The sequence below is a fragment of the Cucumis melo genome, chromosome 11, assembly GCF_025177605.1.
Source record: "Cucumis melo cultivar AY chromosome 11, USDA_Cmelo_AY_1.0, whole genome shotgun sequence".
NCBI lineage: Eukaryota > Viridiplantae > Streptophyta > Magnoliopsida > Cucurbitales > Cucurbitaceae > Cucumis > Cucumis melo.
This window is the reverse complement of record NC_066867.1, coordinates 30,590,693-30,616,486: the sequence shown is the minus strand read 5'-3', so window position 1 is coordinate 30,616,486 and position 25,794 is coordinate 30,590,693. Positions and strand designations below refer to the sequence as shown.

At 35.6% G+C, this 25,794-nt stretch overlaps 2 protein-coding genes across 4 annotated transcripts; both read right to left on the bottom strand.

Annotated features, from left to right (window-relative positions):
* Positions 1-487: 487 nt before the first annotated feature.
* On the bottom strand, positions 488-9,214 carry LOC103497756 (protein GFS12). 3 transcript variants are annotated; one of them, XM_008460071.3, is made up of 16 exons: positions 8,687-9,201; positions 8,526-8,608; positions 6,238-8,343; positions 5,707-6,034; positions 5,372-5,587; positions 5,162-5,234; positions 4,870-5,075; positions 4,723-4,785; positions 3,777-3,985; positions 3,579-3,690; positions 2,954-3,469; positions 2,441-2,751; positions 2,084-2,327; positions 1,931-2,004; positions 1,134-1,269; positions 488-775 (listed from the first exon to the last, which is right to left on the bottom strand). In XM_008460071.3, exons 1-16 carry the CDS (start codon positions 8,816-8,818, stop codon positions 626-628), a joined length of 4,959 nt encoding a protein of 1,652 aa, XP_008458293.2. In that variant the 5' UTR covers positions 8,819-9,201; the 3' UTR covers positions 488-625. The 3 variants fall into 3 exon arrangements, with proteins under 3 accessions (XP_008458293.2, XP_008458294.2, XP_050947899.1); XM_008460072.3 differs by lacking the exon at positions 4,723-4,785 and having other exon boundaries at positions 8,687-9,202; XM_051091942.1 differs by lacking the exons at positions 488-775; positions 1,134-1,269; positions 1,931-2,004; positions 2,084-2,327 and having other exon boundaries at positions 2,568-2,751; positions 3,006-3,469; positions 8,687-9,214.
* Positions 9,215-9,970: 756 nt separating this feature from the next.
* Positions 9,971-23,638, bottom strand: LOC103497757 (kinesin-like protein KIN-12C). Its single transcript, XM_008460075.2, has 32 exons — positions 23,014-23,638; positions 22,772-22,927; positions 22,456-22,539; positions 22,255-22,374; positions 22,029-22,142; positions 21,845-21,937; positions 21,592-21,752; positions 21,430-21,504; positions 20,477-20,564; positions 20,319-20,377; positions 20,160-20,223; positions 19,991-20,056; positions 19,764-19,907; positions 19,544-19,648; positions 19,208-19,443; positions 19,054-19,123; positions 18,887-18,940; positions 16,905-18,711; positions 16,735-16,808; positions 15,292-16,590; positions 15,086-15,193; positions 14,834-14,994; positions 14,658-14,745; positions 14,454-14,528; positions 13,769-14,005; positions 13,554-13,652; positions 13,363-13,437; positions 13,223-13,281; positions 12,709-12,820; positions 11,492-11,602; positions 11,257-11,412; positions 9,971-10,476 (listed from the first exon to the last, which is right to left on the bottom strand). Exons 1-31 carry the CDS (start codon positions 23,542-23,544, stop codon positions 11,269-11,271), a joined length of 6,669 nt encoding a protein of 2,222 aa, XP_008458297.2. The 5' UTR covers positions 23,545-23,638; the 3' UTR covers positions 9,971-10,476; positions 11,257-11,268.
* Between the last annotated feature and the right edge of the window lie 2,156 nt (positions 23,639-25,794).

The window sequence follows — 25,794 nt, the reverse complement described above, 5'->3', positions numbered from 1 at the left end:
ATGAGAAAAAGGTATTACTTTACGGCGTTATGTAAGAAATATTCTATGCCTGCAGTAGTCAACACAACATGGTAAAGGATTATACCTATTCAATAAACAGGGTTCAAGTTATAAGAATCCCTAACCTCCCAAGCTTTATCTTCCTCCATCAAAAGTTCTATGATTTTTGCTGTCTTTTTTTATATATATCCAAAAGAGATTTTCCATTCATCTTTTAACCCTTAAGAAGTGTTAAAGAATGAAAGGTTGAAAGTACCTACTCATGAAACTTTTGCATCTTTTAAGATACTAAAGAATTATAGTATTACATAAAATAACATTCTTCTTTTGGTCACATTAAAAATTTATTAAAACAAACTCGTATAATTGATTTTTATCCCATCCCTGAAAGTTGGAGGTTTACTCTCCCATAATATATATAAACACATACACACACAAGAATTCTTTCGTAGATATGTTCTTAGTTTACATTTTTTTCAAAAAAAAATCATTATAACTATTATTATTTATTAAAAAAAGAACCACCCAAAACTCACGGTGATTACTAATAGTATTACAAGTATTCAAACCTTTGCCAACAAAATGAAGAAATGATTTCCTCTTTCACCATGCAACATAAACGTGTCTAACTACAAATTTTCATGTAACCATCCTCTGTTCCAACAATGAACAATCTTGAATAACGAAGAATACTTATGCTAGACAATACTGATAAATTTCTTGTTCCCTGGTCCATGCTCAAGAGATTCTGAGGGATAACTCGATATTGCCCATCCTGCACACGATGGATTCACTTACTTAGATTCAACATGGACAATAAATGACATTACCCGAAAGGAAACTGAACAAGCAATAGAATATATTCAAATATATTCTTTTCTTTTAAATGGAAACGAAGCTTTTCATTACATCAATGAAAAGAATCTAAAGCTCAAAGTACATAGTCATAAACCAAATATAAAAAAGAGAACCCAAAAACTAAGAGTTTATTATCTACAACATGGCCAATACCAAAGAACATCCTACCTTCTTTTACCAAACTTATAACTCAATGACACGATTGTAGAACTTATAGAATAGATCTTGTTTAAACTAATACGTGATTTATTAGCCCCTAATGCAAATCTACTTACTTCATCAGCAGATTTTGTCAAAGACGAAAGCCCAATCTTGTTTCTTGAAATTGAGATGACGTCTTGACCCCACATCGAGAAGCTAGATACACCATCATTATGACCTCTAAAAATAATTGGCTTTGATGGGGAAAGCCTACAAAAGAAATATGAGAGACTGTCATCCACGGAATATATGAAATATTAATAAATTTGAATAGCAGGAGAGTGGATAAAAATTGATTGAGAATTAGGGTGTTTTTGGAAAAGTGATTAATTTAAAAAATTAGAAAAAATTGAAGTATTTGACAACCACCCCAAATAGTTTTGAAGTATATTTTAAATAGTTTGGATCAAAGGAGTTTAATAAAAATGAGTCTTTTGAAAAACATCTTCTTCTTAAGTCAATTCAAACAGATCTTTAGACAATAACAAGACCCGTTTCGTTTATTTACAGATATAACTGGCTCTGAAATATGGTTCCTTTTCCTGATATGCTGAAACTACAACCGTCATTTCTTTGCGGCATGCAACTTATTTTCTTAACTTGCTAAACATCCCTCTGCCAGAACAACTTTCTTGATGAAAAAACAAACTTAACTGCAAGAAATTAAACTAATGTGATATAACAAAAAGTTTTATCAACGCCAAACCAAGTATAGCTTGGTGATAAAAGCACAATTACTGTAAGATTGATGGTTCAATCCCATGGCCACCTCCGCACGTGTTGAACAAAAATAATGATTGAAATCACAGCTTCTATTAAGTGCTGATCTTAGTGAAAAACAAACATAATGGGCTTAAGAATTTAAACGAACCTTCGCAAATCCCAAATTCGTAAAGTCCTGTCAAGAGAGCTTGAAACAAGCATATGCTCTTCTGGTGCAGCCAACTGTAAATGCATAAAAGGCAAATCAAACTCAAGATCATCCTACAGCTGCTTTTCTTAAGCATGTCAAAATTACGATTACCTTAGTTACATAACCATCATGTGCCCGCCAAGTGGCAATAACAGTTCCACTTCTCACATCAAATAGTCGACAATACCCTGAACTTAGTCCAGCTGCAATCCAGGAAGGCATAGCCGAAGCACCATCTGCAACCATTTTGTCAAATCCATAAGAGCCTATGGCGGAGACAAGAGAAGGAAAACCAGACTCAACGCCATCCCCTCTCCACAGATGAAGCTTTTGGCTTTGAGCAACATCAATAAATCTGTGGAAATATAATAAATCCATAATCATCCATAAGATAACCTGCATGAGTTTATTTTATTATCATACAAATGCGATTTAAAAATGAATGTGAAACCCAAAGCATGTTTTCACCTAAGAGAACCATTCCCAGTGCCCACTACAAGCTTTTCAGCAAACTCTATATGATGCATGTACGTATACAAGCTTCCATCAAATGCACTAGTCAGTATTCCACTTGACAATGAATTGGAACTTATCGAGTTCACATGGTCCACGTTTGTCTTCAAGACAGAAGACAAGGGGCTTGCGAGATGTGCAGAATCCACCGATGATTCTGCAAACACTGATATAAGCTTTCCAGATCGGCTATTCCATACATGTATGGTTCCATCACAAGACGCTATTCTTCCGGTAGGCGACAAAACACAAATGTCATTGACAACCTAAAATTTTCAGAACAAAATTAAAAATAATCACATCCATCACCAGTAATGATAACAATAATAACGGCAATTAACGTAATTGTCAATTATTTTTTAATGTTTCCAAGGGGATCAGAGATAAACAGTCATGTTATGAATGAATCAAGAAAAGTAAGGTTCCATTATGATCGAAAAGGAAGGAAAGAAAGAAAAAGAAGAAAACCTCTTCATGACCATAATAACCAGAAACACAGTTAACTGTAGACAGTTCCCACCTCTGAACCATTCCTTTGAAACCAGATCCTATTCCGGCAGTGAAAACATTAAATTCATCTGGACAAATAGCCAAAGATCTTACTGCCCCCTGATGCGCACGAACAGAGTAAATAACAGATGCTTTAATCTTCCATGGATGTTCTTCTTTCAAACCCACCGCGCGGCCAAGAAAATCAGGTCCATCCCAGCTAGATGCTATACTAGGGAACCAAAACCAGGGTTCAGCCTTTATAGAGCATGAAGTTGATGCATGCATTTGCATGGAACCTCGATGAACATCATGTCTTAGGGGCATCAAGTTTTTGGCACCTTGAGCCCTTTGGGATTGAGGGATTGACCACCCTACCCCATTAAGTAAAAGTTTGGCAGGACTGTATTCACTAGTTGAACCCTTACTGAATTCATTCCTTTTACTAATTGATTTTTCCGAACTGCATCGAGATGACGTCCCTGTACATTCCCACTGAATGAAAATATTTTCAGAAATGTTCATAAACAAATTGAAACACAGGTTAATTTCAAATGAATCTGCAGAAGCATAATCCAAGACCACCCTTGAAAGCTACTCCTACCTTCCAGTTATGGTACCGAAGAAGATATTGCTCAAGAAGCAACCATGTAGTACAACACTGTCGGAGCTTTTCTATACCAAGAATAGATGCAAATGTAGGATACAAAATCAGTCTGCAATTTAGAAGTAAAAATAAGATGTGAGAGACCCAAACAAATTTATTGTTTTAAAAGGGTAAGGATATATAGTGAGTGCTAACACAAGGTCCATGCGGCCTTCATTGAGGACATCTCCATCAATGCTTGGTTTGGAAGATTTCATATTTCTGCCAAGAGAAGTAGATCGGTAAGCAGCTTCCTGCGAAAAAGCAAGCTCATCGAATACCTCTCTAAGTTGGGGTATTAGATGCAATGCAGTCATATCTGATCCAATTAGCTGACAAATTGTCATTAGAGAACTAGCAGCAACCTGGTCAACAGATAGCAGATTACATTCCAAATTATCGAAAATTAACTAGCTGGCAAATAAATTGCAAAGGGAAAACAAGTAGTTCGGATATAATATAGGGAAAATTTTTATTTATTATCCAAACAAACATCATAAACATTAAAAGAGATGAGGGAAGAAAATAATCCACATACGGAAGTGCCTTAGTTAAGCAGATGTGTGCTGCTTACTTCTTAGTGTAGTCTATTGACAACATGTGGCTATTATAAAATATCTTCTCTTCTTCATCTTCGTTTTTTCTCTCTCTCTCTCTTTTTTTTTTTTTTGTGTGTGCGCGCGCGTGTAGGTTTTATATATATGTATAAGAAAGAAACAAATCAGTATATCACATTAACAAGACAAAAAAGCCAGACCATCTCAAGTACAAAGATACAAAGGCTATTGTTTGGTGGTATCTAGCATCTTTGTCAGCCATGTCCGCATTTTGAGTTAGAAGGTACCACTTTTCCAAACTAAGAAAAGACACAAATTTTCGAAGGAGACCTAATAAATATTATGCTAGAAAAGAACCTTAACCAATAAGCAATCATTTTCTTTCCTTCATAATAACCAATAAGCAATCATTTATTTAGCATTACAGCATTTTCTCCTAGATAGAAAAACACTCGGTGGTATGAACTTTCTTCATGATAAATACACAAATATGAATGGAGAAATACATGAAACGACGCATGTGCGTAGTGAGAGTTTTAGAACACCTGAAGCACTGATACATCCAAATTCTTCTGAATAAGCACCATGACATGCAAACATTTCTGACCCTACATAACCACAGGTATGCACCATAAGCCTAGAAAAATCAATTCATATATGCACCTTTGCCTGATTGTGTTAGAAAATCTTACCTCAATAAGCTCCTTTAATACCACTTCACCAGGTAAGTAGGCAACAAGGCCATCTAATGTGGTGAAACAATCAATAAGAGCTAAACTACTCCAACTTTGCATAGGTTCTGGCTTGGACACAGAAGAAAATTTAATGCAGCATCTAACAACATTCTTGAGTAATGGTAGCATCTGCTTGACGATGAACGTATCACCAAAAAGACCACCTAAACAATAGAAATTAAAGTGACTCAATAGAATGTGTCTTCTTTTGAAAAGAGGTCATACCAACGACCCAACAAATCAAGAATACCAATTCTAACCAGCGCATCCATGCCATCTGCACAGATTCCTTTTCCAAAGCAGTTAATTAAAGGCAGGATCGTCTGAAACAAGAGTAAGCAAGTTATAACTGCACTAAGACACATGCCGTACAGGGCCAATAGGCAGAATCAGATGAACACGTATGGATATTAAAAACAATTTTTAATGTCAACAAATCCGAAGACTGAATAAGTTAAACCTGGTTAATGGTAACAGGCATGCCAAGTTCTTCACAAGAGCCAATAAGAAGCACAGATGCTGCAGCAGCTGAGCTCTTATGTGGAGCAACAGAAAGGTTAGATATGACCAAAGGATGAATTGTTTCCATATACACTTGTTTGCCAACCCGATTCCATATCTCTCTTACAAATGAGTCTTGGAGAAGGGAAACCTTCAAATGTGAATAACCAGTAATCTGAAATTAAAATGTCAAAGGTTAAAGAGACAGAAAATTTTATTTGCTTATTTGATTAGAAATGTATACAATTTTAATGATACAGTGAAATGACCCAAAAAAAAAAATTAATGACTAGCCTGTAAAATCTTTTGGATAACAGGTAAGACCAAAGTCTTCACTGCCTTTGGCATCAGACACTTCAAAAACTCTTTTAGTAGTACATAAGCCCATTCAACTTCAGCATCTGTCTGAGGAGTCAATATAAGAGGCATGCAATAAGGAGCGCACATTTCAGCAGCAAAATCTCCCATTGCCTTGAGAGCCCCTTGCTTTGCGAAATTGGCAACATAACGAAGTCGGGTAGCATCTTTTGCAAGAAGTTGAAGGGGAGCTAGAAACAAGTAGCATGACTTGATTGTAGCCGGAAAATAAGGAGATTCCAATATATTTTTGGCCGACGGCCTCCTAACAATATTTTGATAAAGTAGGAAGAGTTAGTCAGCAAGAGTCCATAGGATATGAACTCGTCAACATATAATGAGGGAAACATATAAGACTATCGCAGCTTGGCAGAAACAAAATGAGAAGATACCAAACAATATATTTGAACAATTGTAATTACAATTTCCAACCAACGTCATCAAAGTATAAAACCTCAGTGTTACCACCTTGTCAAGTCCTTCTGGAGGCATGCTTCAACAAGAATTTTGATGTCAGGAGGAAGTTCTTGTATAAAGCCAGGCAAGATACCACTTTCCAAGTACATAGCCAATGAGGTAGAATGAAAAAGTGGCTTCTTCAAATGAAGTTCTGCTAAAATACAACCAATAGAAAATATATCACTCGCAACACCATCAGAAAATTGCAGATGAAATATTTTTTCTTTCCACGATAACAATTCTTGATATCCAATTGAATCTTTACTCTCCACTTCAACATGCTCAAGAAGATAGTTCAGTGTAATATTGGTTCGCTGCTCATGCTGCGCAAATATATCGGAAGAATTGCTTAAACATCTATTGAAGCTCTTTGCTGATGACAACTCTTTGGGGGACATATCTTCCGGTTTTTTAGCAAAATAGCCATAAAGAGCACTTAAATGTCTGCCCTCTTCAAGGAATGATGATGCTACTTCTAAGTCTTCTAAGTATAATATTTCAGACATAATAGTACTTTTATCTTCCATTTCACTTACACGCCCTCGATTCACAACTGATATTACAGGGCTTTGACATGATCTCTTGGTCGGAACTTGTCGTTTTGGGTGTGGTCGACCAAAGAGCTGACGACGTCCTATAGATCTCGGAACTGTGGGTTCGGACAAAGGCAACATAACATTCTTGGCATCAATAGCTGCTTCACCTGACATTTTATATCCAAACGTGATGTCGATCCACTCATGGAGTTTTGCTGAGACCCGATCACTTTCTAGAGCATCACGGTGCAATTTAATGAACTCCTCAGGACTGCCTGCCCATGGAGGTACAGCCAAATCAGCCATGCCTTCATGCATTGAATAGAATATTTGAGAATCACAGTAAAATTCAGGAATGCATTCATCGGGGGTCCACTGATAAAGTCTCTGCATGTTAGAAGGATATTCATTGGGTTCATAAACTGAACGGACAGCCATACGTAAAATGCTTAAAGGTAACCTTCTGGCTTTGTAGCTGCAAACGGCCAGCTCAGAGAGGCACTCATCTGACACGTGATGTGGGATTTCAGAGGCAGTGTAGGTAAAGTCCAACTGTTCATCACCTTTTGCCAACCGCCATTTGCTTTTGCTCAAGTCTCGCCATCCCACATCAGAAGTCTCATCTGGCTTTGTGCTAAAATCAATTACCCATGGCATTATTGTGTGAAATTTGTGGTCGTCCCACCTTCTCCCAGCCAATCTATTTAAGGCAAGTAAATACTCAAAATTACTCAACTCACCCCTCCACCAGCGAATGAAATCAGAAGGCCAGTCTATAGAGGAAGAAAGCTTAAAATCGGCATAAAGAGCTTTAGAAGAACAATCCTTTGCATAACAGTTTATCTGTTCTGATGTAGTCATCGAAGAATTATTTTCTTTCCTATTTAAGTCACACACTAGCCCAGGCATATCACAAATGTGCAGCCAAGACCAGCACATCTCGTTCAACATTACACTGGATGGGCATATCTTGCCATGGAAGATCCCTAAGCCGTGTATAAAGGCTAGAGCGGATAGTAGCTGGTATAGTAGAAACCTTATATGCCACTCGGACTTTAAGGCATCCGGACTATAATGGAGAATGTTCTCTAATGTGTATGGAGTTGTAGGCAATATTGCATTGGTATAACCAGAAGTCCTTAGCATTGAAAGAACAGGCACAACATTGGGATGCCTCAAGCAATTCTGGAAGACATTCTCTTGAAAAAAGGGAATTCCAAGTAAGCTAAGGAAATTGACGGAGTCTCTACCTGAAGCTCTTCCTTCAATTAAAAGACAGAGTGAGTGCAATACATGGTCTTCCAAAGATCCAGACAACAGGTTGGAAGCAATTTCCTCAAAAATAGAGGGCGATGAAATACTAACACGAGCAACGGGGGCCAACGAACTGACTATCCTCGAACAAGAGAGCCTACTGGAGTGGTTATAGTTAGGACTGTCAGTTGGTGATTTCTCACCAATTTGCGACGAATGCAAAGAAGCTGCACGAGTACTATCCTCTTGATCTCCACTAACTGGAGACATTGTGTGAAAACTCTCCTCGCTAAGACTGTTAACATTGTCCAGCAAATACTCGTTCCTGCATTGGATGGTGGGGTGGTGTTAAATTCTCTCCGAAGCAAAATTAAATAGACTACTATGGAGAAAACCACGATTCATCTAATCTAATACAATCACGAAGCTTTATCCAAACTGATTCTTGAGTTTATGATACTGAATGCTAAAACCTAACATAAAAAAAAAAAAGAAAAATGACCATACACATAGTTGGTTATGCAATTGTGATCGTGGGCAGGCAAATATACGATCATAAACTGAGAACCTGAAGTTTCTCCATTTGACGCCTGCGCGAAAAAAAAAATCAGTTAAACAAAATAGCATTTCCAAATGCACTTACTCAAACACACCAACGGATGGAATACCTGAACAACAGCGGTGGAGGTGAAGGGTAAAGCGGAATCGGATACAGCATACGAAACTATTAATCGATCGGAGAAGTCGAATTTGATTCGACTTTTAAGACACTCATAGCAAAACCTCGTCTGCTCTTCCATTCAAAGGATTGAAACAGTGGAATAGGTACTCCAAGAGGAAATTTGATTGTTCATTAATTACTTGCAAACTCTACGAACCGTCCAACGCAGGTTTCGAATTGAAGAAGAAAACGGATGAAATTCATATTTCAGTAGCAAGTCTGACTTATTACCACTCTTCAATCAAAATATATATTTGATGCAATTCGGTAAATTGTTCAATCTCGCATCTGAGTGTTCACGAACAGCAACCGTGAGCCACCGGCGGCTCGTCCCATTTCTATTTATTAAGCTCGCGCGCGCGCGCTTTGCAAATGATGTACATCACGTTCTTCGGTGGGCTTGTAGAGACACGAGACAAACATACTTTGTAATACGAAGCTTTTTCTTTCTTTTCTTTTCTTTTTTTTTTTTTTCCTTTTTTCTTGTCTTTTTTTCCCCTCGATTAAGTGAAAATTGCTCAAACGAACTCAAAATCTGAAAGTTTTTATTTTGAAAATATGTTTTTTTTTACCTTTGTTGTGAGGATGGGAAATACCCGCTTTACCCTTAAATTCAGATGGATCGCTAATCATTTGTGTTTCTTATTTTTGTATTCTTCCGTGTATAAATAATTTGTGAAGTTGTTTAAAAGTATATGTCTTAATATTTTTCTCAGAGAAAGAACACTAAAAAAATGTAGCAATTTAGCTAACATGGAGTTATATTGACAGATATATGACCAAAGAAAATTTAACATTCATATTGAAAATGGTGCACAATCACTTAATTGATCACTGAATTTTCATTAAGTTACTAGCAATATTTATAGAAATTGCAAATATGTCAAAAACTATCAATTATATAATCTATTGTTGATAGATTTTTAGCAGCAATATAACCTATCATTGATAGAGTCCTACTAATCATATGGTTTATCACTAATATACTTAAAAAACTAAATCTAAATATTATTATATCTACAATAAAAATTTACATATTATATTTCCATATATTTTGATCCAGTTGTTATATTTACAACTATTCATTTCTACTATGTCTGAGAACTTAAATTTTCCAATTGAAAATTTCAGAATATAATCGGAACTAAAATCATACTTAAAAAGGTTTTTGCAATTTGCCAAAATATTATGTATAACATTCTCTTTCTAAAAATCACTTAATTTAAAAAAGTAAAAGAGAAGTATATATATCAATTGAAATCAATTTAAAAAATACAAAAGTGGAGCATAGCTCAACATTGACATAACATGTGTTATCAGTCTGGAAGGTATTGGCTCAAATTCTCCTAAACTAAAATAAATAATCCAAATGGAATATCAAACCCAAAATTCCCTATAACTAGAGTTGTAACCAAACTTTAAGAGCCACCAATGAAAAAGTTCAACGAAGAACTGAACTGAAATTCAAAATAAGTTGTTTATGTACAAACATTACACCAATTCAGAAGGGCACAAATTAAAATGCCAATGTAATTAAACTCTCAAAATGTCGCCCTTACTTGAAATCTTTCTACAGCAGCAGGATTTTGCTATTACGGTTGAGATTTTAAGCTCTGTTGGGCCAAACTTACAAACAGGATATGTAACTTCGTGCTACCATTTACAATGTGGTACTATACTGTCCTTGTTAATGACTATGTACCAATCAAACCAAGCCGTCTCTCTTGTTCGAGTGGTCTGCATCAATTACATGATATGTATCAAATTTACTTTTACCTATTAGCTTAAACTTTTGAATCGATCGATGATTTAATAGTATTGCTAACTAAAAATTGTGTAGAGATATAATGTTTTGGAGCTCAAATGATTTTAAAATGGGACTTCAAATGGTTGAATGTGTTTGAGATTTTGTAGAGTTTAGAATCTAATTGGCATTTTTGAAGTTCATAACATAGGTCATGTGGTAATCATTTAGACCCTATCTAATAACCATTTGATCTTTTGTTTTTAGTAATGGAAAATATGACTATAAATATTTCTTCAGTTTCTTGTTTAATTACATAATTTCTACCAATGTTTTCAAAACAACCCACGTTTTGAAAACTAAAAAACAAATATTTTTTAAGAATGGTATTTGATAGAGAATTGGAATTCAACTCTCACCAAGAAAAATGAAAAATCAAATGGATTTTGGTTTTTGTTTTTAGTTTTTAAAAATTAAGTCTATAAACACTCTTTTCCACCTCTAGATTTCTTGTTTTGTTATCTAGTTTTTACTAATGTTTTTAAAATCTAAGCCAAATTTTAAATGCTAAAAAAAAGTAGCTTTAAAAACTTGAATTAATTTTTAGAATTAGGCTGAGAATTTAACCCTTCTATTATGTAAACATGCAAATAAAATGGAGTAAAAACGTGCTTGAGTTTCAAAAGCCAAATGGTTACTAAATATGCCATGAATTTTCAATTTGTGAGGACTAAATTTCTAATTTAAAGTAGGCTTCATTAAGTTAATGGTACCTTTATACTCGATCACTCGTGCGATATCTCCTTTCCAGAGCCTCCACTTCGGTGATGTGAAGAACTGCCTCTAGGAATACGGTAACGAGCCATTTCATCATTCACGCGGGAGAGAAGCATTTTTGAGTTAGCCAACCTCTTTGTTAACTCATCATTCTGCACCCGATTAATTAACATCAAATTCTCAGCAAGGCCTTATCATATAGCCAAATAATTATAGTGATTTGAAACCTACCTTGGTTAGAAATGAATGACGATGGTCACATTGGCTACTTTGTGTTTGATGAAGTGTGTTCCCCCTATCATCCAGCTCAACAATCTTCTTCTTTAGATTTTTGTTTTCCGTCTAATCCAAAACGGCAGTGGAATAAGAACAATTGTCCAACAAGAGAAAAGGCTTAACAATGGAAAAGGCTTAATTATCATGGATATGTGAAGTACAGGTGAAAAAATAACTGCATAAAGAATTACATAAGAAATGAGAAAAGCTGTCTTGCTATATAAGAAAAGAGGTTCATCTATATCAGGCTACTTCATCAACAATCTCCTCTATCTGTGAGAGATCGGTTCTCAAAAACTCCATCTTTCTTTCTTTCATAAAGTTGAGATCAACATCCCATTAGAAGAACTGAATTCATAAGTGCATGATGTATAATAGTACTTCATAAATTTTGAAGGGGAATAGCTGATGATTTAACTTTTGTGGAGGATGTGGAGCTCAAGAGAAGTGTGTATTTTTTCCAGATCTCAAAATTAGGGTTAAATTTTTGCAGTTAGGCAACAACAAAACCAGAAAGCCAGCCTTGAGTCATAATGAACTCTACAGGGCCATTAGTAGTAGCAAATAGCAATGACAAGAATGATGGACTGGTTTATCCAAAGCAGAGAGTTTTTATCTTTTAAGGGGAAACAAAATTTTCATCAATGTGATGAAAAGAGACTAATGCTCCAAAATACAAAATTAATGAGAAGAGATATGAGAGACTAACATAGCTGAAAATGATAATAAACCAAAGAAAATGACAAGCCTACGACTGAAAACTTTTCCAATGTAGATAGCAATATTCATTGAGCTTCATTGGTGGAGGTTAGGAAGAGAATACTTTATAGACTATATTCTGGATTTAACTAACGAAAGGGTTGATGAATCTATGGTTGAGCTTGAGTAGGCAAGTAGACAGAGAATTTGCATCAGCTGTAGATAAGGATGAAGACGCATCTGGAATTTGTTTCTACAGGAGTTTTAGAGCACGAGCCTGTGTCATAAATGAGGGATTGTGCAGGCAGCAGACTAGCCATAACGAATTACAGAAGAACCTTGATATACAGTACGACAAATATTCACTAAAATTGAAATGGCAGAAGATATCGATACATATGACTGAAGACTGGAATTAGAAGCATATTGCATTATATGAAAACTAAAAATAATTTCACATAGCACGTGCTTACCTTCAGTATCCCATTTTGTGAAGAAAGCAAGTGATCCCGCTCACGTAGTTTCTCACAAGCTATTTGCATATGGAGTGCTTCAGCTTCCTTCTTGCTTAGTACAGATTTGTAACTACAGAAACCACTGTCATGTTAAGGTACGCAGAGAAACCAAATTCATTGCATGAGGGACCACATGACACTGACATGTTCTACCCTCAATCTGCAGGCTTTCAAAATAGGGGCTACAATTCAGAGAAGGCCGCCTCCAATAAACAAGAATTATTATTTTGTGCACATCCCTACTTGTTTATCATTGATTACAAAGCAACTACAAACAAAAAAATTTCTCCCACAAGGTCTTGAGTGAAGGCGTGATATATCATAGACTAATTTATTTATTCTCCAATTATTAGGTAATAACACAAATATCATCAACTTTCAATTTTAAGGACAAAAGCTTAAGTAAACAATATGTAGCTAGAAACCTCCGGCGGGGAGAATCTAAAGTAAATCATTCTGGAAAAGCTCTCACCATTCTCTTTCTTCATGCAAATCATTAATTTGAATCCTCAAGTCTTGAACCTCTCGTTCCTATGAAAAAAAAATAATGTCAACCTGATAGGTCATAACGAAAAATAGCAAATGAAAATTGTAGCCTTTTACAATTTCCACCTTTTCCTGGAATTGCTGAGACTGTAGATGAGCCTCTGTTACCATTTTCTGGACTTGGTATTGATCTATAAAGTTCTGAAATTTTCAACGCAAAAATTGTCACTAGATACAGGTGAGGCGACTATAAATATTTGAAGTCTCAAATAAGTGAAAATTTTTGTTTATCCAGAAAATAACAGTAAAAAACTTACCGCATATTTAGTCAAGTCCAGTTTAACACCAAGTAAATCTCGAATAACATCATGTGTCATACTTTCTGCTGCTGCCAACCTAGCATTCAGTATACATATCTGGTACAGAATAACGTTTTAGATCGAGTTCGTCAGATAATGTTCATTACTCAAATCTTTCACAAGGATTGCAGGTTGCAGATAAAATAATTCAGTTGTCTAGCCAATCTGTATACCTCTTTTTGCCGACTAGTTGCTAGTAACTCGAGCTCCTCTATACGAAGCCTTGCTGTCGACAGCTCATGCTCCTTCTCCAAGTTCATCTGATGCACCAAGTTTGAAATGCATCTGAATGGTGAGCTTGATCCCCTTGGTCTCGCAGAATTTTTTTCGACTTTATCTAATGCTGGTGCAGTCATTGGATTTGAATGATCTTTGCTTGCATCACGAACCATTACTTCCAGATTTGTGTACTGCACATAAAGAATATGGATGGAAAATGTGACAAAGATATGTATAAACCTAATCGCCACTACCAGAGAGCATGAACTTGCCATCAAGACTCAACTATAAACATGTTAGGGGCATAAAAGTTGGGTACTGCACCAGTACGCTGCCCAATTTATGGGATGTCATAATTCATTAAACTCAAACAAGTGAAGAGCATCCAGAAATCCTTAATGATCAGGACGTTGATTTTTTTTATCAGGATATTCAATTAATTCTTCATCTAGTTCTCAAGTCTCATTTTTTTGTACAAACAAACCATGCAGTTCTACATACCTGGTGCAAATCTAAAGCTTGAGTTCTACCATTGCTAGTTTGAGTTTGAGTTTTTTTCTTTTCTTTTCTTTTCTTTTCTTTTTTCAAACAGAAGTTACTAATGATGCATACTTGAATCAAATTTTTTTAGTTTCTTACTTTCTGTTGGTACTTCATTGCCTGGGCATCAGCATGCAATACAAGCTCGGAGATGTATTCTTTGAGTCGTTTAACCTTCAAATACAAGGAGCCAAACATCCATCAACGAATAAGTAAATTGCAACTGATTTAACATCATATTCACAAGAGAAACAAAATACTTTATCCAAAAGAAGTAATTTTCAAATAATTGGTTTCACCGACCTCTTTGTCTTGTTCTACCCTTTCCTGTTCAAGAAGTTTTATTCTACTTTTTGTCTCAAGCAGTTCTAGAAGTATATTTCCCGGTTGCCTGTACTTGAAATTTCGTTTTCACTTTAAAAAACTAATAACAATATCATAATAGTTTGTATTAAAAAGAAACAAAAAGAATTTTGAACCTGGGTTGCTCTTGAGCATGCTCAACAATTTCAGCTCCACAATCCATGTCTTCAGAGAGATTTTCTACAGCTAATAGCCTTTGTCTCAAGATTTGTTTTTCCAGTTCTAGTGATTCTCTTAATGTGCGATTTTTCTCAACCTCCTCATCCATCTCATGCACCTGAAAGGAGAAACAGTAGAGAATACTCCGATGTGAGAGATCAGTTTTATAGAACTGATGCATAGGGTTTCCAATGCAGTTTTGGGTTGACCTTTGTTTCCAACATATTTATGGTACTCTCAAGCTCCTCAACAGAGTGTTCTAAGATCTTCACCTCCTCTTCCTTCTCTTCTGCATACAATTTACTGGCCTCTGATTCCTGAAATTGAAAATGGCAATCACAACAAGAACAGATCTAACTTAGATCAAACCTCAATTCTAGTGTTACAAGAAACCACAAAAATTCTGAGATGAAACCTGACGAGCTTCAGTGGCAACAGCTTCCTTTTCATCAGCCATTGCGTAGGCTATGTCAAGCTTGTCAGTCAGAAAGCAGACCTGTTCATGGAGTTGGTCTCTCTCATTGATGACTCTGCTCAAGTCATTCTCGATGTCTTCCACTGACAGAACAGATCTTTTTTCCAGTGAAGTAAGATGGAGTATTTCATTTTCTAGTTTATTAATTACATCCTGCTGTTCTGCCAATTGTTTTTCAGCCTCAAATTTTTGGAGATAAAGATCTTCTACCTGCTTCTTCAATTGTGCATTATGTTCTGAAATTGAAGTCATTGTTTCTTTTGCCTTATCAAGCTTGGAATTAGATAAGAACAAAGCCTTTTCAGTATCAGTCAGAAGCCCCTCAAGTTTTCTTTGCTGAACAAGCACACTGTCAAGCTGATTTGCCTTAATCTCCAATTCGTGCTGGAGCTGACTCAGTGAATAATCTGTCTCATCTTTCATATCCTTTGTTTTTGAGGTCGATTCCTGCAGCAATCTAAAATCAAAAAGCAAACCTTCTAATAAAACCTCCTTCCTCCTCAGTTCCTTCTTAAGAGCCAATTTCTCATACAAAATGTCATCATAGGAAAAACCTCCATCTACCTCTTCCAAGCCTGTGATCAGCTCAGTGCTTCCTTTCTCAATCTTATTAATTAACATAATATCTTCCTTATCAGTAAGGCAAGTAGATCCTGAAGCATTGGTTGATTCCAAACACCTTTGCCATTTAAGTGGTAAAAAGTTAGGGTCTGCCTTAAACTGTGCCGCAAATTGCCAACAAATTTCTTTCGAATAGCACTGATGGATAACAAATGACGCAAATTCTCTTCCCATTATTTCCAGAAAAATATCTTCCAGTAGGGATTTCCAGTTACTAACAGATTTAAGCATCTCATCTCTAAAGGATATGATATCACAAGATATTATGCCAAACTTCTCATCCACATCTCTCTGTGTTTGTGAAATACAACCTTCAAGAGAAGACACTGAGTTAGCTACCTCTTCCAAATTAAAACAAACTTGATCATGAAGTAATTTATTCTCAGCATCCTTCAAATGCATTGAAGACTTGAGCTGTCCAACTTCGTCAACCAAGTTGTCTCTTTCTATCTGTAACTGCTCACCCGCTTGCTTAAATATATCAGTTAGCTGCTTTGCATTTGCATTGGCTCTCAACAATGCATTTAACATAATATCTGCTTCTTTTATTGCTTCTTGAGCTTCTTCAAATCTGGTCAAGAACCCTCCATCCTCTTTAATCTCCTCAATAGAAATTACCTGCAACACCACAAAGCATGAGAAAAATGAAGCCAATCTCCCTCAAGATCGATATTTGAAGATATTAGCAAAAGAAAACATTAATTCCTCACATGCTGACCATAAAATTTGAAGTCAGGATTGACCATATAAGTGATTGTATACCTTGCTGGTGTTACTGCAACCAGCTTCAGCTTTTTCCATCCTCAATTTGAAGAGTGTTTTTCCCTGGTCCATTTCTGTAATCAATTTTTGGATCATTATTAATCAGATTTTATTTCAAACTATCGTTTATTACAGTTACCAATGAAACAAATTGATAGAGCAATAGTTACCTTCTGACAAAGAATTGCCTCCTATATCATGCATTAAGACCGCATCTATTTGCATACATAGTTTACGGATAGCATTATACGTCATATACAATTCCTTTCTCAGAGAAATTGTGGTTCCTTCGCCACCATTCATATAGTCCAAAAATTTCCCTCTTGAGGTATCACTCTCAGTTGAAATTTCAGAGCTAGAAGTAGAGCAATCAGAACTCCAGCCATCTTCTTTCACCGGATATTGATCTAAATACCGTTCTCCACAACCAGCTGTATTTCTATCAATAGAATCTTCAAGAATATTTAGTCTGTTTTTTGCTTCATATATTTTAGCCTTTATTTGATCCAAAATACTATTTTGGTTTTCAATATTCCAATATTTTTGCGCTGATTGATCTTTATCTTTGAAGAAGTGGAGGCTTTTATAACTTTCATTTGATGTCTCAGCTTTTAACCTCAATTCATGAATTTCTCTCGCCATGTCCTGTATTAACTCTTGATATTCAGAATAAAGATCTTGAATGTAGATATGGAGAGCTGAAATATGCATTTCCATGTCCGCATAATGTCCAATAGTTATATTTTTTAACTCCGTTAAGCCTAACCATATCATATTACTTACTGTATCTGATTCTTCCAGCAGTAATTCGTTCGCATTAGCCATTAGATTATCAAAGATGTGACTGCTTCTTTGAGATGAAACGTCCAGCTTTGAGATGGGCATCTGTCTCTCAATGGAATTACAGCAACCCAGCTCCAGAGGTTGGGATAACCATTCTACTGCAGTGACTGCAGCATCGTCAGATTTCTCTGCCTCAATTAACGGACTGTTCTTAACTCCAAGTCTTTTGTCTAGAAACTCCCCCATGATATTCTCATCAGTCATCTGAGGGCTCAACGGTTTAGCACCTGCAGCACTAATATTATCGTGCATTTGTTCCAATTCATTAAAGGCGAGTGTTGCTTCTTTCAGAGAATCTAACTTCAGCTCCATTTCTTTCACCATGAGTCGTGCATCTTCCAAATTTTTATGCAAGAACAAGATTGTTTCTTCTTTTTCGATACAAACTTTGATGGCCTGTTGCACCTGTTCACTAATCCCAACATTTACTTCAGGAAACAAATTAGCGATACCTTCTATCTGCCCATGTGCATCTCTGATAGATCTTGAACTATCAAGAAGGAAACTTGTTAGTTCTACCATTGCTGTTTCCCAGTCTATACATAGCATCCTCATCTCCTCATTTTTTGCAGACAACAAATCTTTTAGTAGTGTGTTTTCCTGGGCTAAGCCATGTAACCTATCATTAAGTTCTAACTGAAGAGTTTCCACCTCTTCCTGTAATTGAAGAATTGTACTGGCTGTCTCCATCTCAACCTGTTGGCGAACATCTTCAATTTGGTTCTGTTGGTTCTGGTTTTCTTGATAGTGAATATTAGATAATCTGACTTCCTCAAGTTCTCTAGTTAAGTTTTCCAACTTGACTTGCAACGTTTTGTTGTCAACATCTTCATGTTGGTTCATCAAATTTCCGTCATTTTGACATTTTGTACCATCAGATTGTTTAATGAAATTTTCTACCATGCAGCATTTGAACTGCTTACATCCATGATTCTCAGCTTGCATGTGGTTATCCGAATCCATTGATTCAGCCAACATTTTTGCATCGGTCAGATCTTTCCGAGAAAAAATGGGCTTTGCTCCAAGTTCATCATCTGAACCTTGGCCTAATGTATTTTCAAAGTTCTCCTCACTTCCTGCAATATAAGATAGTGTGCCATCTTGGATATAACTCTTGATGGACATCATTTCATTCTGCAAAATAAACATAAATTTCGCAAAGGAAGTTAGGAAAAATAAAACATGGCATTCATACAATTACATTTCCCATTTTGTAATAAAAACTAGTGTAGCTTCAGGCAAAATAAATTTTGCAGTTGTTTTTCATTTGATAAGAAAACTAGAAGCTAATTAATAAATGGCCAAGGACCTGATATTTATCTCGTTCAGATATGGTTGAGTTTTTTCCCAGAGCAACCAGAAGCTGTATAGTGAGAATATTTCAAATAACTTCCTCATGATTAATGGAGTAGTTGGATTGTCATAAATAGAAAAAGAGAAAAAACTCAGTAAAGAATTTATCAAATATTCTGAAACCTCGTTGCGTAATTCTGCAACTTCAGTTAGCAATGCTTCACGCTCTCCTAGCTCGTAAAAATTGTGATACCTGATGCGATATTTCAATAGGAAGATTTAATAGGCAACAAAATTGGAAATAATTGTTTTCTTCAATAAGATAGCATATTATTACACTTGAAGTTGCTCAGTGAGTTTAGAATTCTCTAAAGAGACTCTTGTCAATTCTGGATTTCTGTCAATCTTTGCTTGAAGCATCTTAATCTCTACCGCTAAGGCCTTGTTTTCCTCTAAAAGATACTGGTCAGCGGACACCATCCCACCTAAAAACAGTTCAAGTTGTCTGATTTTCTCCTCACGAAATTTTAACAACATTTTAGTACGTTGACCATCCTCCTCTTGTTGGAAAGCCTGCAGAAAATGTCATAGCTACAAAATTGATTGACACTTCATATCACAGTTTCTATCAATCAAACCTCGTTTTTCTAATCAAGATTACAATGAGTCATACCAAGCGCTTCATGTGTTCAATCTCGAACTCAAGCTTTTTTATTGTAGTATTTGCCACTTCTTCCCTCCTCGATGCACCAATCAAGGAAGCTTCCATGAGTTTCATCTGTTACATATACATAAGTATCAATATTTGGTGATTGCATCACCCTAAAAATGAAGATGACGTCTGATATACTTGGGAAAGTGTTCCTCTATGTTTATGATCAATAATTCAATACCTTACGATTTTCGGTTTGCATTCTATTCCCTAGTGCACCATAGTCATCAAAAGGAGCACTTACTCCAAACTCTTCAAGTCTTGGAACGCTACTCAGTATAGACCTTGGAAAATTACTATGCTTGAGTAGAAAGGACAACTGACCCTGTGAATTTCCAAAATGCATCAACTCTGCTGACAAAAACGGTTCCAATATGATTGTCACAAATATACAGCTTTATTTCAAACCTTTAAGTGTAGGATTTGTCTTTGGAGTGCAGTTTCATCACCTGAAGCACACTCGTTAACTTTTGCCTACAACAACAGGAAGTGCCGAAGAATAGCTCTTAATAAATTGTAGTTTCATTGGAATAAATAAGGTGTCAGTGTGTGTACTTGTAGGGAAAATATTGAGTACATTATTCTGAATCTGTTTGGCACGCTGTGCAAATTTAAGAGTGCTTAGAGTTTCATTGGCTGAGCTGCAGAAATAATGTGCACAATTAGGGGTATGAAAAAACAGAAAAACCAAAAAGACAGGACTTTGTTTTAGTTTCAGGCCGAGATTAACACTGACCAAAATGATGGGCTGACATTAGCAATGACAGTTGTTTTTGAGTTTCCACCCAAAGAGTCCTGTATCCAAATGTGTCCAGATATTTTCCATGCCAGAGAAACCAAATGATCAACAGCTCCACAATATCATATTAAGATTAAGAGGTTTTAAGAAAGAACCTGAAGTAGGAATGTCAACCTTGAATCCCTGTACGGAATATGCCTGTGCTTCCCATGAGCCAAGTCCACTAATGACATAATGACCAAGCTACAAAATAGAGCAGAAATTGGGCTAAGCAACTAAAAAACAATTTAATCAAGTAGTTGAATATAACTGAAATAGTATAACTTCTGAAAAGAAAATCCAAGATGAGCCTGTTCTGCAGTAAGAAAGTTTGCTATTTGGGAAGCAAAAAAATTTATAGGGATCTGTCTAGTAACTCCTTTGCAAATAACCTTTTATCATTCAGATGCAAAAGAAGATCTCGTTACACAAAACTTGATCTTTTACAAGATAAAAACAAAGCAGCAATTAAAGAACAAATGGCCCAAAACCACCATTGTGTCTATTTGTAAAACAGGGAACCTCAAAATACTCGCCAGATCCCCAATGTCAGATTTATAGTTTAAATTTCTCTTAATTCTATGGTCAATGCTTCTATTATGTTAGATTTCAATAAGAATGAAGAGTTTATCAATAATAGTTGAAAAACAAAAGAAAAAACAAAACAATCAATCAATCAGGAAACTTTGCAAGATGAAAAAGAAAGTTATGTTAAACTAGCATGGCTTTTTAAAAAGACAAGCGATAATGTAGCTTTCCTGTTAATTTTTACTAGTTAGATTCAGATTCAATCCAGATAAAAGTACTCCCTAACAAGTGACAGGAATGACAGGCATGTATTGCTTTATCTCGAGTTCCATTTCCACTATAGAAACAGTTCTGAATATCACATTCTTGGTTTCAGTATGGATTTCAGATGCTGAAATGTTTATTCATTTCAGTTTAAAAATTAGCTTAAATGGCTAGAAATAGGTGAGAACCTAAGGGAAAAGGATGAATATATAAAACAATAGGTATCCAAGGAAGTATATTTGGTTTCTGACGAGAAACATCTTTTTGTACTAATTACCCTAGAGTTGATAACGACTTGTTTATATTTGCAGCTTCTTTCAAGCGGTCCCCCTCTGCACCAGAACTTTTCTGCCTGAACCATTTATGAAGTTAGCGAAAAATGTAAAAGAATACAAGGGAAATGAAAAAAGGGAATAGCCATCCCGTTGAAACAGTTTACCTTTCAGAACCAGCTAGGTCCACTAAATTTAACCTCGCAAATCTTAAGTGAGTTCTGGAATCTTTCTCCCAATGACTTTCAATTATACAGGTAAAAACACTGTGGGAGCGGCTACTCTCACTGTTCATATATGTAGCAGCCATTTTTCTGTTTGCAGCACCCTGAGTATGAAATGGAAAGATCTTGATCGTGTTGGCAATTAAATAAAATAAAAATTGGGGCAGTGGAATGCAAAATGTCAAGGTGGAGCCACCTGTAAGAGAAGCTTGACGACGTCATTTATAGTACTGACACTGTGTTCTGTGAGATTCTCTACATATACTCCTTTCTTCAAGTCTTCTCTGAGCTACAATGAGAATTCTTACTTTTCTCAACGATCAGGGAAAGTGGAAAGAGTAAATCCCAGAGTAAGATATATTCAGAGAGCTTAGAATTACTTGCAAATTAGTTGATGAAGGTTCCAAGAGGTCCGTGATTTGCTCGTTGTAAATTTCTAGAAAGGAACATTTGCAGCTATATTTCAATTTGACATCCCGCTTGCTCTTTTCCTCCTGCACATATAGTTCGTCACAACAAACCCAATGGAGAACAAGAAGACTCGAGATGTATTGTTTCATGCAAATTATCATATCGATTAAGAACATAAAAATTAAGTTGCCAAACCATTCCAATTCTTGTAAACAAATGCTCGAAAATGCGTAAAGTTAGTCCACAGTCTTCATTGAGTTTACCCTCCAACTCGTATATTCCGCCCATCATGGTATATGTTTTACCACTACCAGTCTGCCAGGACCAAAAGAAAAAAAAATTTAACACAATACATAAAACCCAAAATCCCGCGATCGAATATTGCAGCTGAAGTACCTGGCCGTATGCAAACATACAGCTATTATAACCAGACAAGCAATTCTCCACCATTGGCTGTCCAGCAACTTTGAAAAGGTTTTCCTAAATTTTCACAGAAGGAAAAAGTGAGTGCTTTAGAACTATACGAACTATACTATACCAATTTCATTTACGAGAATAATGAATTCGACACAACTCAAAATAATGGAGTTTAAGACAATATCAGGCCAAGAGCTACACCGCTCGATTTTACTTGATCGAGCGTTCTTCAGAAGAGCCATAATTTAACAAAAACAAACATTACAAACGAAAGAGAGAGAGGGAGAAATTGCACCTGTGATATTTTTTCGCAAGCTATGTGATCAAAAGTGAATCTGGTTTCCGGATGACCAAGCCACACCAGAGTCTTTGCGTTTTCTTGTCGCAAGCATCGACCATAACCTTGAGAGTCTCTCTCCATAGTACTCAAAGGTCGAATACGTATCATTACCTAAAATAAATTAATCATACAAACCCATGATTCACATCCACGATGCTACCCACCCCAAATAAAGAAACTACAGAACAAAAACTAACCTGCACATTGTGATCCTTCCAGAAAGATGGATCTTCCTCAAGGTCAATATGAGAAACATCAACCGGACACTCCGTATTCGGCATCGATATCCTTCTGGAAAACCTGTAGGAACTTCCTGCCCTGCCATCAGCGAGCTGAGGAGCTTTACTACCAGTAGCAACTATTGCTCCGCCCAACGAAACTCTGGACGAGCTCTTTGCAGGAGTACTATGCGTTGAGCTAGGTTCAGAGTTAACCCTCCGACCTTGAGCTGAAAACCTTGGAGTGCCATTGTTAGTACATGCATTTCCATTAATCTTAATCGAAACTTCGGATTTTCTATCAGAAAACAAATCGGCTTTGGTGGATTGAAGCTTCAAATTGGAATCAAACCCAGAATCATGAAATTCCTTCTGGAATTGAGCTGGATCTGCAATGATGTTGAAAGGAGTTCTAGGAGGTGGAAAATGAAGTCCACTGGGGGAGACTCCGAGCTCATTCTCGTTGTATTCCGGTTGTGAATTCTTTGAAACAGGTAAATGTTTCGACATTGTTGAGCTTTCAAGTTCCGATCAAAACGAATAGTGGAATTCAAGGTGAGGAATCGGTGGACATTTGAGAGTTCGAAGTTCTTAGTGGAGTGGAAGAGTGGAACTAACTTGACGAAGGAAAACTGAGTAGAAGATGAGCTTTATTAGTCGTAGAACAGCCCGCCCATTTAAATTTTGAACTATTTTATTTACGAAATGGTCCCTGTATAAATTTGAATTTTGGAAAGTACCCCACAAATTGAAATCCTTTATTTTGTCCTTTACAGCGCGTTTGTTTCACGCATCTTAAAATAAGGGTTTTTGTAAAGGATAATTATAGTTTAGCTTTAAACTTTGCATTCTGCCTTTAAACTATATATATATATATATATATATATATATTTGTAATTATTTTCAAATATAATAAACTAAATCAAAACATTTACTAAATATTGTAAATATTATAATTTATTTGTTAGGCGTGATTAATAAATAATATAAATTATTATTTGTGTCTATGGATAAGGTATGATATTTTGTTATTTCTATAAATTTTTAAAAAGTTTGTCAATTCAAATATTCTTTCATATTTTTTTTAGATAATTAAATGTTGTAGTTTGTATTTTTAGATAATTAAATGTCGTGATTTACATGTCATGGACTACGATTAATAAATATGATAGATTATTGTGTTTTTGTCTATTTAGATCAGATAAATTGTGATATTTTGTTATGTTTGTAAATATTTTTAGAATATTGATTGTTTAAAATAAATTTTCAAATAGTCGTGCTTTTTATATAAATCCTAAGATTACATCATATAACGCACTAATACACTATATACAACTTGACACGACTTGAAATAAACTTTGAAGAATTTTATCCTTTTCTTTGAAAGGTCACTAACAAAGTCTAAAGTTTTATTCATTCCCTTCTAATTCTCTTATTATCGCCTAATTCTCAATAACTCCTCTCCCATGATGTTCTTTTGATAAGATTTTTTTATAATTTATTTTGAACTCTTTAAACCTATCTATACTAATTTCAAACCGAATTAACCATTTTTAAGTTTTCCTTAGCTTGACAACTTCCCCAACATGTTAGAAACTGACTAATATGGATTAATGATTCACTACCCTTTCCCTGCTTGCTTCTTCTCGTGTAACTCAAAATTCTTACTAAACAATTCTTCTCACATCATCCTAACTTGACACGACAATGATTTTACTTCACGTAGTTTTTTCCTTGTGCCGTGTCGCCATAATGCATGCTCTTCCTCACAACCCGTCATTCTTGTACTTAATCGTTCTAGTTCCATTTTTCCTTAAAACGTGTAATACTTATATTTAGCTTCCTTCATCACAAACTTTTTCCTCGCAATCCTTCGCGGGTTTCATACAAACAATAATGTAAGGATTAATGGTAAAATATAAAAGCCTTAAAGTTTTAACCACAAATTCAGCATCAATTTTAATATGCACTTTGTTGAACTCCATACTTATTAGCAAACTCCAACCCCCTCAAGCAACATTCATAACCTTCCGTTGCCTCAGTTTCTAAAGGAAATCCCCTCGGAGAAGAGCTTGCGCCAACATCAAACGATCATCCTTATCTCAAATTTGGTAAAATAAAGGAACAATTGCATACGTGACAACTTAATATATGATAACAATAAATCCAACATGTTAAAAAATATTTATTTATAACTATGTCATATTGCAGTTTAGTATCCAAATAACGACATGTGTACAACGTAGAGATGTGCAACGATCGACCATATTTTTTATTTGACTAAATCGCCATCGAAATGACTATGGTCGGTTTAACAAATGTCCAATCGATATTGACTGTTGAAGAGTATAAATCCACAAGTCGATTTAGTTATTTATTTTTTTCAAACTATGATTAGAGTTTTTCCCAAAATGACGTTGATTGATTGCCTTTTGTTTGGTCCATTGTCCAATCGTTTTATTTTTTGTCTACCACGTTCACTTCTTATATAAGCAGTGAAACACTTACGTCTGATTGAGATGTGCATATTTATTGGCCATTGCAATTTTTTATTCGAGAATTTTGCAAGCATCCTTAACATGGACTTATCTCAAGGACTCTACAACTTGTTCTCAAGGTTTATTTGTCCCAAGCACTTCACAACTTATCCTCAAACGTTAGTTTGTCTATATCATCATTTTCAATTATCTCTATAATTTTCTCTATGGCTTATCTGTGAATTGTGCATTAAATCGTCTATGTAGCTTTAACATAGGAAAA

Bases quoted from the DNA above. Each gene is read 5' to 3' on its own strand.
- LOC103497756 (XM_008460071.3), bottom strand. From the start codon at position 8,818: ATGGAAGAGCAGACGAGGTTTTGCTATGAGTGTCTTAAAAGTCGAATC. The intron at 5,235-5,371 runs GTTTAACTTATT...CTCTTGTTTCAG, and splicing joins TGCCTGTTACCATTAACCAG to ACGATCCTGCCTTTAATTAA. The intron at 5,076-5,161 runs GTATTCTTGATT...TCTATTGTTTAG, and splicing joins GGATGCGCTGGTTAGAATTG to GTGGTCTTTTTGGTGATACG.
- LOC103497757 (XM_008460075.2), bottom strand. From the start codon at position 23,544: ATGTCGAAACATTTACCTGTTTCAAAGAATTCACAACCGGAATACAAC. The intron at 22,928-23,013 runs GTTAGTTTTTGT...AATTTATTTTAG, and splicing joins GGAAGGATCACAATGTGCAG to GTAATGATACGTATTCGACC. The intron at 11,603-12,708 runs GTAAGCACGTGC...GTTTTGGATTAG, and splicing joins CACAAAATGGGATACTGAAG to ACGGAAAACAAAAATCTAAA.